This window comes from Anolis sagrei, chromosome Y, assembly GCF_037176765.1.
Source record: "Anolis sagrei isolate rAnoSag1 chromosome Y, rAnoSag1.mat, whole genome shotgun sequence".
NCBI classification, from domain to species: Eukaryota; Metazoa; Chordata; class Lepidosauria; order Squamata; family Dactyloidae; genus Anolis; species Anolis sagrei.
Window position 1 is genome coordinate 9260396 of NC_090035.1, and position 13585 is coordinate 9273980.

At 45.4% G+C, this 13585-nt stretch overlaps 1 protein-coding gene across 1 annotated transcript in view; it reads left to right on the plus strand.

Annotated features, from left to right (window-relative positions):
* Positions 1–13585, plus strand: part of LOC132782155 (mitotic spindle assembly checkpoint protein MAD1) — a 788899-nt gene that overhangs the window by 468148 nt on the left and 307166 nt on the right. Inside the window, exon 16 of the mRNA XM_067461825.1 lies at positions 3382–3583. Within this exon, the coding sequence (XP_067317926.1) occupies positions 3382–3583 (202 nt within the window). The remainder of the gene's footprint in view (positions 1–3381; positions 3584–13585) is intronic.

Here is a 13585-nt window from a genome sequence, read left to right on the forward strand (position 1 = left end):
ATCAAAACATCTCATCAAAAACATCAACATTACTACAAGCCATTCTGAGTCGTCTCATCGTCAAATTCACAATCCAATACCATTTCCGTTGTTCCATTCCTATGGTCGAGTTACCAGTCATTGCACTTCTATTCAAATGCCTTCTTAAACAACCAGGTCTTTAGCTTCCTGCGGAATATCAACAGGGAGGGGGCTAGCCTGATGTCTACGGGAAGGGTGTTCCAAAGCCGAGGAGCCACCACCGAGAAGGCCCTCTCTCTCGTCCCCGCCAGCCGTGCCTGTGACGCAGGCGGGATTGAGAGCAGGGCCTCCCCGAAAGATCTCAAAGTCCTCGTGGGCTCATAGGCCGAGAGGCGGTCAGTTAGGTATCTTGGGCCGGAACCGTTTAGGCTTTATAGACCAATGCCAGCACCTTGAATTGAGCCCGGTAGCAGATCGGCAGCCAGTGGAGCTGGTACAGCAGGGGGGTTGTATGTTCCCTGCGCCCCGCTCCTGTTAGTATCATGGCTGCCGCACGTTGGACCAATTGGAGCTTCCGAGCCGTCTTCAAGGGCAACCCCACGTAGAGAGCGTTGCAGTAGTCTAAGCGGGATGTAACTAGAGCGTGGACTACCGTGGCCAAGTCAGACTTCCCAAGGTACGGGCACAGCTGGCGCACGAGCCTAAGCTGTGCAAATGCTCCCCTGGTCACCACCGAGACCTGGGGCTCCAGGCTCAGCGATGAATCCAGGATCACACTCAAGCTGCGAACCTGCGCCTTAGTCTAGTCGTGTTCGACTCTGGGGGGTGGTGCTCATCTCCTTTTCTACGCCAAAGAGCTGGCGTTGTCCGTAGACACCTCCAAGGTCATGTGGCTGACATGACTGCATTGAGCGCCGTTACCTTCCCACAAAATCAGTACCTATTGATCTACCCACATTTGCATGTTTTCGATCTGCTAGGTTGGCAGAAGCTGGGGCTAACAGCGGGATTCCCTGGATTTGAACCGCCAACCTTTTGGTCAACAAGTTCAGCAGCTCAGCAGTTTAATCTGCTGGCCCACCAGGAGCCCTGTAGATCAACCCAATTGCCTCCTTTCCTTGATCCATTTGTCATCTTCCATTGTTTTTGGGTTCCTCCCTGTATCATCCTCTCTGATGCTCCCTTCCTTTAGAAATGACTTTCAGCAACTTCCTGTCCATCCTTTCTGCTGGCCACAATCCCATATGCAGAGAGGCTTGTATGTGTAAGGGGCCCATTGGATGTCACATAAAATGACTCATTGAATGGTCAAGGTGGTCAGTTGAAATATTCACACCTAGCCCAACTGACAAAAGTCCTTTGTCCCACCCTGGTCATTCCACAGATATATAAATCCTTTCCCCAGTTCCAACAGACCTCACTACCTCTGAGGATGCTTGCCATAGATGCAGGCGAAACGTCAGGAGAAACGCCTCTAGAACATGGCCATATAGCCCGAAAAAACCCACAAGAACATAGTGGTTCCAGCCAGGAAAGCCTTCGACAATACATTGACTCATTGGATGTCAATCTTTGCTGTGGAAGTCCAGAATGTCAGTCCAGAATGCCATGCCTTTGGGCCTTGCTTTCTAGAGAAGCGGAGTCATGCCTGCTTCTGCCCTCTCCTTTTTCGTTGATGCAAAGTTCTCTGCCTGCCAAGCACGTGCCTTCATTTTCTGAAGGCACAAGTTTAACTCGGCTGTTGTCTCACATTGATGGGAAATTAATCAGCTATTCTAGGATCTGGCTCATCACTTAAACTGCTATAAATATATTTCACCTCTCGGGAAAAGTGCAACACGAAATGTCTCTGAGTAGTGTGCTGAAGAAAAGCTGACACCATTCAGTAATGAGTTGGCCAGAACCAGAGTCCAGTGATGTCAGAAGACTGCAGTACGGAATTAGCTGGATGCCGTGTCCCACTGCAGGCTTCAGGGCTTTTGTGATGCACGCCATAGAAAGATCCCAGCCATTTGGTGTTACACATTAGGTTCTGTCTTTCAAAGTATTATAAGGTACCTTCACCTTGGATCATTTGTTAACACAATCATTATGTAATAAGTTCCAGGATAAAAGTGGTTCAGTGAAATGACCTGCGCTGTCCTATGCTAAATGCAGTCCATAGAAGCAACTTCTACTATCTCTTAAGGTCAATCTATATAAATAAACATGTAATGTTCATTTGTAGGATTAACATAACCCAAAAAACCACTGGGCAAATTGGGTTGTTGTAGGTTTTTTCGGGCTGTATGGCCATGGTCTAGAGGCATTCTCTCCTGACGTTTTGCCTGCATCTATGGCAAGCATCCTCAGAGGTAGTGAGGTCTGTTGGAACTAGGGAAAAGGGACATCTAATTACCTCTCAATAAAACTTTGCTCCAGGCACAGTCAGCCCGTTGTATGCTAATCAAGGTGGTCAGTTGAAAAATTCACACATAGATCCAGCAGACAAGAGTCCTTTGTCTCACTCTGGTCATACCACAGATATATAAACCCTTTTTCCTAGTTCCAACAGACCTCACTACCTTTGAGGATGCTTGCCATATATGCAGGCAAAACATCAGGAGAGAATGCCTCTGGACCATGGCCATACAGCCCGAAAAAACCTACAACAACCCAGTGATTGCGGCCATGAAAGCCTTCAACAATACACTGGGCAAATTGACACAAAATTATGACACATGACACCTATCAGACCAACAAGTGACCAACACTCATAAAAACACAGAAAAACACAACAAGGGACTTAAATGGCCAAAATAAAGCAAAAGGACACTAAAGTGCATGCGCAAAAACAACGCCCCCTGCAAACAAAGCACACAATAGCATATCCACACTCTCTTCTGGACTACAGCTCCCAGCATCCCCTAGACCAGGCCTTTTAAGAGAGGAGGATGATCCAAATGCACACCTTCCAAGCTGCAAGCTTTCTTCTCCTTGGATTTATTTGAGAGCATCCCAATCCCTGGACTGCAACTCTCAGCAATCCTCCAGATAAATAGATAGATAGATAGATAGATAGATAGATAGATAGATAGATAGATAGATAGGTAGATAGGTAGATAGTTTGATCAGGGGGACTGCTAGGAGTTGCAGTCCAAGAATTGGTAGAGAAGGGTGAAAGGAGAGAAAGAGGAAGGGAAAGAAAAGGGAAGGAAGGGCAGAGGAAGAGAAGAAAGGAAGGGGAGAGTGAAAAAAGGGAAGGAAGGAAGTAAAGAGGGAGGGTAGGAAGGAAAGAAAGAAAGGAGGAGAGAAAGAGGGAGGTAAGGCCACAGCAACGCGTGGCGGGTGCAGCTAGTGAGAAATAAATACCACGTTGATTCTTCTCTTGGCTCATTGACCCCAGCTGATCCTAATTGGCGACATTTACATCTCTTGTAGGGTTATCATGATCCCACGAAAACCAAAGTGCTCCACTTTGGTTTGAACCCAGCCAGTCTGGCCAAGCAGCAGCGTCTTGAGGAGTATCAACGGCTGAAGGAAGAAAATGAACGCTTGAGACAGCTGGTTCTACAAGAAGGAGGCTCCATCCCAGAAAACCTTGAGGGAGTTGCGCCTCTCCAGTTGACCCAAGAAATTGCAGGTTTGTGTTTGCCTCTGTCATCTTACTGATTTCACATTTCTAAATGTGCCAGTGTTGTTAGATCCAGTACCAAAAAGGGGGGATTTCAGAGTGACTTTTGACATAGAGTTAAATTAGAAAAAGGCATTTTCTTGTCTTTAAGCCTCTCACACTTATTTTTTTGAGAAGTTGTCTAATGGTTCATAGAGTTGAAAGAGACCCCCTGGTCTCTTAGTTCACCTATAATCGAAGGCCATTCTGAACTCCACCAGTGATAGAATTGAAACACACTTGGCATACAGAACTACGACAACCAGCAGGAAATACTGGAAGGGTTTGATGGGATTGCTCTTGAGTTTTGGAGTTGTAGTTCGTCTACATTCAGAGAGCACTGTGGACTCAAATAGGGATAGATCTGGTCCAAACTTTGCACGCATACTCAATATGCCCAAATGTGAACACTGGTGGAGTTTGGGGAAAACAGACCTTGACATTTGGGAGTTGTAGTTGCTGGGATTTACAGTTCATCTACAACCAAGAACATTCTGAACCCCACCAATGATAGAATTTGGCCAAATTTCTCACACAGAACGCCCATGCCTTGAAGGAACTTGCTAGTGTGAGCCTCCTTTCAGCCTCATATACTCTTCCTTGCCTGCACATGCGCACCACGCTGCCATGTGCCGAGCATGCCTGCTCTCCCCTCCCTGCTTGGAATCTCAGAAACAGCCTCCCTTTGGCTGAGAGTCCGGTCAATAACAGCGGAGGAGGGCTTTTGGTGGGAGGATTCACCATCTGTTTCCAAAAAGGAAGAGAAGGACAGGCGGAGAGATCTCAGCCTTGTCTGCCAAAGGGCTTCCTAAGACCATCAGAAATATATGTTTTCTTATGGTCTTTGGTGACTCCTCTGAAACCCCCTTGTGACCCCCCAGGGGTCCCGACGCCCAGGTTGTGATATGCTGGATTTGAGCATTGAGGAACCAGATCTTCCTAATCTCGTTCCCTCTCTGTCCCCACTACCGTCCTGGCTCTCATGGTTTAGAACCAGTGAACTGATAGAGGGGAGGGAGAAAGTCCCTTGATCCCACCAGTTTTGCACAGAACAGAAACAAAGCCATGTTGGTCCATGGAATGTAAGGAAGAGGAGGGGGAAGATCCAAATTCCACTGGAGACAGAAAATGTTGGAAGACTGTAAGGAAAACGGAATCACGACAATGAGACCGGACAATGTTTTTAACGAGGAGAGCTCTGCAGAATTCTTCATCATTGTGGGAGACTGATGTGTCCATGAAAGCTCTTACTTGAGAGTCTACAAGTAATGCCTCAGACTTGACAAGCCAGGGACAGAGATCACGAGGAAGTACACAAGGGCCTTGCTCTTGTGAGAGTAGCCTTACTTATAAGAAGTCTTTCCTAGGTCTGAAAAAGTATCCAGATTGCCTTGTCACACCAAGGACTCTTCTGTTCCAGGTTAAGCTGTGAAGTCCTGGCAGGTGGCATTTGTTATAGACTGATGCATTGGAAGGAGCCAGAATAGTCACTTGTGGCCAAGGATAGGAGGATAAATCACCTTGGGATGATAACCTCTGCATCCTCTTTCTATAAGCAGGCTTAGCAACAGAGAGAACAGCCTGTTGCTAAATCATTGGCAATTCTCCTCCTCAGCAGTTTGTGCTTCACTACAGTTGGTCAGTTGGACACTGTTTAGGGGAATGAAGGGAGCCAATGAGACAGAGAAGGCCAACATATTGCCTTCCTCAGCTTTGGGGGTGGCACTTCTCCCTGGAGCAGATGGGCAACGTCTGTCTCTTCGGTGGCATCTCCAGGTGCCTAGCGAGCGAGCAAGCGGAGTTGTTGGGTCAGTGGCACTAATTTACCGCTGAACAGTCCTCTTTAAATCACGCTAAGTGGGACTCTCTGCTCCACCTAGCGTGTCTTAATGCCTTCGAGGCCCATGGGGCTTGTTTGTGCTTTGAGTTTACGGTGGGCTTGTGCTGAGTCACATTAGATTTTGCCTGCATGTAACTTGTTGTAGTGACACCGCAAAAAAAAAAAACTGGGCATTGGTGTAGGCACTGCTGCAAAAGCTGTGTTGCCCAATGAAGCAGCAAATCCTCCCTGTGAAACTTGGAATATGAAGCCAGGTGGAGATTCTGAATGAATCCCATGGCTGTGTGTTTTACTCACAACCTCTCTCATGCTTCTCTTTGGTTCTGCTGGGATTTCCTACTTGGAGCATTGTGCTATTGCACTTTGGAAGGCGTGCTTCTACATTTCTGTGGTATGGATTTTGTTTTTCAATGTTGATTCAGAGCGACAACTTATGGTGAGGGGCAAATAACATTACGCCAAGAAGGGTTTTGTGATGTGAAGCAACACAATCTGATGTCCTGTGAGCTCACTTGGAGTGTAGCAGTATCTAAACAAGCCCTATGAGCAACGGCTTAAGGAACTGGGCATGTTTAGCCTGGAGAAGAGAAAACTGAGAGGAGACATGATAGCCATGTGAGGGGAAGTCATAAGGAGGAGGGAGCAGGCTTGTTTTCTGCTTCCCTGGAGACTAGGATGCAATGGAACAATGGCTTCAAACGACAGGAAAGGAGATTCCGCCTGAACATTCGGAAGAACTTCCAGACTGTGAGAGCTGTTCAGCAGCGGAACTCTCTACTCCGAAGTGTGGTGGAGGCTCCTTCTATGGAGGCTTTTAACAGAGGGTGGATGGCCATCTGTTGGGGGTGCTTTGAATGTGATTGCCCTGCTTCTTGGCAGAATGGGGTTGGACTGGATGGCCCACTAGGTCTCTTCCAACTCTATGATTCTATGAAACGGCCAATTCCTTGCAAGCTCTAGAAACCCCATAGCTCCGCAACCCCCCTCCCCACAATGTTGGGAGGAGCGAGTTATTGCTCACGTTGAGACTGTTGCTATGAAGTATTGCCTCTGGCTATCCCAGTGACACCATGGAGTATAATTGGCTCTTATGAAACCCATTCTCTCTGAAGTCTGAGCCTTCTGATTCATCATTCATTGTTGTCATCTCTCCCAAACTTTCCTTAAGCCATGTATCTGACCTCTCAGAGTTTCCTTCCCGTGCTAGACTTTCTTTGCAGCGTTCCCCATGTGAGAGAACTAGCTTCGGGCCTTCCTGTGCATTGGGCGGTCTAATTCCATTAAAGCCTTATTCTGCCAAATGTTTGGAGGGGAGAGGGGTAGTTGTCTGAATAACTCACATCAAAGCTCCCTACCCTCTAGTTTGTTTGTTTGTTTGTTTTCAGTTATTTTGAAGTTTTGCATTTTTAGCAGTCATGTTCTGCTTCAGGACTTTCCAGGGGATTTTGACTGGTCATTGTGAAAAGTTGACCAAGGTGGACCTGGAAACTCTGTCGTATTGCACTGCAATGACACCAAAAAGTACCATTACCTTTGAGCAATTGCTGCTGCCAGAGATACTATATGTCTGCTCCTGACATTCACTGCAATCTTCTTTTGACTGGTCTTCCATCATCCCACCTTGGTCCTCTGGATGCCATTCAACATTGCCTTTCGCCTCGTTGTTTTGACTTCACTTTTGAGATTTCTCCATTAATTATCAATTCCTCTTAGGATGCAGTATGGTTTTCCAGTTGTAGCATCCAGAGCTCTTCACAACATGTTGGTCAATCTGTACTTCTTTTTTACTGTCTTCTCAAGATCTTCCTTGTAGACTTCTCAACCAATCAAGACTTTCCCCTTCCTTGGGCTGCTTCATCCTTTTTACTTGTGGTTCCATACTCTAGAAATTGCCTTCCTGAATTTTTGCAAATTGCCCACTTGCCTTGCCTTCAAGTATTCTCCTTTTCCTTCCACTTTTCTATTTCAAGTGTTCATATTCTGTTGAAATGTGTGGTAGTGATCATGATGGTGGTGGTGGTGATGATGATGGTAAATGAATTTGTTACATGTACCTTTCCACAAACTTGAGATGGGGTACTACTGGGATATATATATACTCCCTTGAAATGAAAAGATACAGAATGGGGGATGCCTGGCCTGATAGCAGTACGTGTGAAAAAGATCTTGGAGTCCTCATGAACAACAAGTTAAACATGAGCCAACAATGTCATGTGGCAGCTTAAAAAGCCAATGGGATTTTGGCCTGCATGAACAAAAGTCTAGGTCTAGGGAAGACATGCTACCCCTTTATTCTGCCTTGATCAGACCACACCTGGAATCACACTGTGTCCAATTTTGGGCAACGCAACTGAAGGGAGATGTTAACAAGATGAAATGTGTTCAGAGAAAGAGGGCGACTCAAATGATTAAAGGTCTGGAGAACAAGCCTTATGAGGAGTGGCTTCAAGAGCTGGGCATGTTTAGCCTGCAGAAGAGAAGGCTGAGAGGAGACATGACGAGGGCCATGTATAAATATGTGAGGAGAAGTCATAAGGAGGAGGGAGAAAGCTTGTTTTCTGCTGCCCTGGAGGCTAGGACACAATGGAGCAATGGCTTCAAACTATGAGAAAGAGGATTCCATTTGGACATTAGGAAGAACTTCCTGACTGTGAGAGAGAGCTGTTCAGCAGTGGAACTCTTTGCCTTGGAGTGTGGTGGAGGCTCCTTCTTTGGAGGCTTTTAAACAGAGGCTGGATGGCCATTTGTCAAGGGTGCTTTGAATGTGATTTACTCACTTCTTGCTAGAATGAGGTTGGACTGGATGGCCCACGAAGTCTCTTCCAACTCAATGATTCTATGACCAGTCGCTCTCATTGCAATGTTGTAGTAATGGTAAAGTCGCGGACCATATTTTAGTTCTTGTGGACCATATTTTAGTTCCACGGACCACAAGTTGGGAACCACTTGTCTACAACTACAGTGTTCCCTCGCTACTTCGCGGTTCACTTTTCGCGGACTTGCTGTTTTGCAGGTTTTTGCCTCCCAGTTTATGAATGGTTGCTGTTGCCCAGAGTGGCGTTCTAATCGAGGATGCTTTGAATGCAATTGTGCTGCTTCTTGGCAGAATGGGATTGGACTGAATGGCCCACCAGGTCTCTTCCAACTCCAACTTTTATTCTGTGCTTATATTTGATGGTTTTAACCTCTGGTATAAGAACACAAAATGTAATTTTTCCTTTCTGTGGGATGCAAAAATATTTTCTAGTGTTCTCAAAGGAGCTTTTGTATTTGTGGGACTCATTTTGTGCAAATTATATAACTAAACCTATGGTAACTGCTGTAGGCTTACGATGACTTGTGTTCATCTGATAAGTCCTTCTGTACTTGATGCGTCTGTTCTGTTTAATAAAGGTACAAGTTATTAGTTTGGGTGCAGATTTTTTGGTGCAAATGGCAGGAATCTCAATAAAGTGGTATTCTCATTGTTGGTTGGAGGCAAGAAATGTTAAGAGTCTTAAAAAATTCTTGATGTTGACCTGTTGAATCAATATTTCTCCTTTAAATGGATTATCAATTCTACCATTGTATTGTCAAAGGCTTTCATGGCCGGAATCACTGGGTTGTTGTAAGTTTTTTCGGGCTATATAGCCATGCTCTAGAGGCATTCTCTCCTGACGTTTCACCTGCATCTGTGGCAAGCATCCTCAGAGGATGCTTGCCATAGATGCAGGCGAAACGTCAGGAGAGAATGCCTCTAGAACATGTCCGTATAGCACAAAAAAACCTACAACAATCCAATTTTACCATGTTTAAAAATTGTGTCAGAAACGAATTGAGAATATACTGCAAGTTGGGTTGTTGTAGGTTTTTCCTACAACAGGAGAAAAATTGCCTCCAGAACATGGCCATATAGCCCGGAAAAACCTACAACAACCCAGTGGTTCCAGCCATGAAAGCCTTTGACAGTATACTGCAAGTTGCTTCTGGTGTGAGAGAATAGTCTGTCTGCAAGGACATTGCCCAGGGGACGCCCGGATGTGTTGTCATCCTGTGGGTGGCTTCTCACATGGGAAACTGGGGCTGACCGATGGGAGCTCACCCTGTCTCGCGGATTCAAACCGCTGACCTACAGGCGGCACAAGTGTTTAACCCATTGTATCACTTTGGCTCCTGACAATTCTACCTTTGCAGCACCTTATGTGAAAAAATGCAATCTAATGCAATGATCTTTTAGTCTCTGCCTTTGCACTGCTTTTCTGTTTTGCTGTTGGTTTTACTTCAGTTTTACTCTGTGGCTGTTAAAATCTGTGTCAGTTTTACACCAGGTTTTTATTACGTGCTTATATTTGATGGCTTTAACCTCTGTTTTTTGAACTGCCCAGAGATTTTTAGCTATAGAAATGTAAGTGTGTCCACGAATCCATAAATAAAAGATTCTAATCTGAATGGAAAGTAAATGCTGAAGTATATACCTGACGAAAGCTGGACTCTTGGCAGGTTCCGTCAGTCAACATCAATGCAGCGAGAATTGGCTGTACAGGTAAACGACACTGTTAATTTTATGGCTTTGCTTTAATAGATTTGTGTATTGCTTTGCAAAGCTATTAGGGGAGAAGCAAATACATTTGCTGTGCTTCAACATAAATCATTTAGCACGTTGGACTAAAATGTCTGCGCCCCGAGTTGTCATCTCAACCTGCAAAGCCTCCGATAGGGATGGCACATCGCCCGCGCCAGTTTTGCTATGCCCAGAAAGCTTGTTGTGACCCCTAGAACTTTAAATGTAAGCTTCAGTGGGTTATAATTACAGCAACAAAAATAATCAAGAAAACATTAAGGATGGGAATGCTGATGGGTTTTGAGTATAATATGTGGGCTGCTATTAAAACCATGCCGTGGATGGGGATGCGCCATGTTCTCGCTTTCGGCGGTTCTGACTCGTGGGTTAGGTAATAAGGGATTTTTTTTACGACGGGCACGAAAGCTCATTAAATGTGACTCCATTAAAAACCAAGGTTACGCTGGACTCTTTTCAGTGCAGCCGGTGGAAGCCGTATCATAGTTTTGGCAACTTGCCATGGGGTTCATTGATGCTTTCCTCTCATTTGCTTCGTAATAGCCTGCATTAAAATGGACGGCATGGTGAGCGAGGAGGAGCACTTTGAACGGTGTTCCCTATGAACACAGGCTCTCCCTCATTTTCTATCCTTTTGTGGCCCGAAAATGGCAAGTGGAGTGGGTCAGGACTTATTAACTGCCACAATTCCATTATATAAAGGAGATAATAGTCCTTCACAGTTTTGGAGCTCATGATTACTACCTTTGGCTCCTGAAACAGTGTTGACTGCAGTCAGGTTACTGTATGTGGAGGGGCTCTCCCAAATTCGTCTGCCCTTCAAAGAAAAGTTTGAGTAGCACATTTATATGAATAGGAAGGGGAACTTTTATTCAGTTGCTACCTTCTTATGTTTACATTCCATTTCCTGAAATCGTTCTTACTAGCTTGGGGCATTTTTCATCTCAAGATCTGTTGCTGCGACTATACCTCGTGAAGTTGGATTTGGCCACGGTGGTCAACGCCTTAGTTGCCTCTAGATTGGATTATTGCAATTTGCTCTACGGGCGGCAGCCAGATTACTAACTGGTGCTAATTACAGAGAGTGGTCAACCCTCCCGTTTAAGGAGCTCCACTGGCTGCCGTTTATTTTCCGGTCCCAATTCAAGGTTCAGATTCTTACCTACAAAGCCCTGAACGGTTTGGGACCCGCCTACCTGCGTGACCAAATTTCCTTCTACGAACCCACGCAACGTCTTTGATCTTCTGGAGAGGGTCTTCTCTTGCTCCCGCCCATACCTTGGGAAGTCTGACTTGGCCATGGTGGTCCATGCTCTCGTTACATCCTTTAGAACATGGCCATATAGCCCGAAAAAAACCTACAACAACCCAGTGAGTCCGGCCATGAAAGCCTTCGACAATACGTTCTTTATCTGATTTGTTTTGGTTGTGGGGTGGTTGTTTTATAGATACCTATGTGTAAAATCTAATAAAACTATTTTAAAAAGCATAATACATATTAAAACATTAAACAATATGAAACACCACAAATGCAATAAAAACAACATCATTAGCCTCTCATTATTATCAAGCATTGTCAAATCGTTCGATTTCCTATACTAACTACTCTGCATTTCTAAACGCTTGCTCGAACAGCCATTTTAACTTGCCTTTGAAACGTTAAGAGGGAGGGCGCAGATCTAATCTCCCTAGGGAGGGTGTTCCATAGCCGAGGGGCCACCACTGAGAAGGCCCTGTCTCTCGTCCCCGCCAAACGTACTTGAGACAAAGGCAGGACCGAGAGCAGGGCCTCTCCAGAAGATCTTAGAGTCCTCGATGGATCGTAAGGGGAGACACGTTCGGACAGGTAAGTTTGGGCCAGAACCGTTTAGGGCTTTATAGGCTAACGGCAGCACTTTGAATTGGGTCCAGTAGCAAACAGGCAGCCAGTGGAGCTGGCACCATAAGGGGGTTGTATGCTCCCTGAGCGCCACTCCTGTTAGCAACCTGGCTGCTGTTCGTTGGACTAGTTGAAACTTCCAGACCGTCTTCAAAGGCAACCTCACGTAGAGAGCGTTGCAGTAGTCTATACGAGATGTGACCAGAGCGTGGACTACCGTGGCCAAGTCAGACTTCCCAAGGTACAGACGCAGCTGGCGCACAAGTTTTAACTGTGCAAATGCTCCCCTGGTCACCGCTGAAACCTGAAGTTCCAAGCTCAGCGATGAATCCAGGATCACACACAAGCTGCGAACCTGTGTCTTCAGGGGGAGTGTAACCCCATCCAACACAGGCTGTAACCCTATGCCCTGTTCGGCCTTGCGACTGACCAGGAGTACCTCTGTCTTGTCTGGATTCAATTTCAATTTGTTGTTGATGTGTTGGGAGGTGTTGGGAGGTGTTGTAAGATTGGAGGTTGCTGAGGAGTTGGAGTGTTGGTGTTTACTGAAAGTTGGAGTTATGAGATTCTTGTGGCTTGAGGAGACTGAAGGTTGGAGCATCAAGAAGAAGTGGACTACAAAACCAGCCTGCTGCAAGTAAGAAGTCTCCCGTTATCTGGAAGTATCAGGAGAAAAAGGCTGGAGAAGTATTCCAGTTAGTATAAAGTCTGCTGCAAAGATAAAGGTGGGAGTTTGCTCCTTGATCGGAGGGGGAAAACTTCCGTGACTTTTGTGACTACACACACTTCATCGCAACAGAAACTACTTTGGGAGACAGTGATCGGGCATTCAAACAGTGGAGTTGATGGCGTAGGAGCATCACTTCAGTGCTGGTGGTCTTTGCTTCTTCCAGCACACTGACATTTGTCTGTCTGTCTTCCCAAGAGATTTGCAAGATTTTTCAGAGGCAACGCTGATAGAATCATTCTGGGAGTTGAGTGTGACATCTGTAGAGAGTCCATCTTAATTGTGCACTTGTGTTCTTGCATCTGTTCAAACTTGTTCTCTTTCTGACTTAAATAACGTTGTTGTCATTGGTCATTGTTCTCAAACTGACTTCAATCTATGGTGACCCTATGAATGAGCGGCCGGTCTCCAAGTCACCCTATCCTCAACAACCTTGCTCAGGTCTTGTGGACTTAAGGCCATGACTTCCTTGATTGAGTCTATCCATCAGGAATGTGGTCGTCTTCTACAGCATTCTACCTTATCATGCATTATTGTCCTTCCTTGTTTTCTCATGATATGTCCATCTTTCAGCAATCTCAATTTAGTCATTTTGGTTTCTAAACTTGATTTTCTCTGGGACTCACTTGTATGTCTTTTGAGCAGTCCTTGGTATTTACAGAACTCTTCTCCAACACATCTCAATTGCCTTGATTCACTTTATATCAGCATTTTTCACTATCTAGCTCTCACAACCATACATAGAAAGTAAACCTTGATGGCATAAACAATTCTAACTTTACAGTTGAGTATAATCTCTTTACTTTTCAAAGTATTGTCTAGTTCCTTCATAGCTGCCTTTTGAAGTCATTCTGAATTCTTGACTGCAGCCTCCAATTCTGATTAATGACTCAGCCAAAGTATAGAAAACCGTGAGCTGTTTCAATGTCTTCATCATCTACAGTTCTGTAAGTCATCTGTAGCCATTA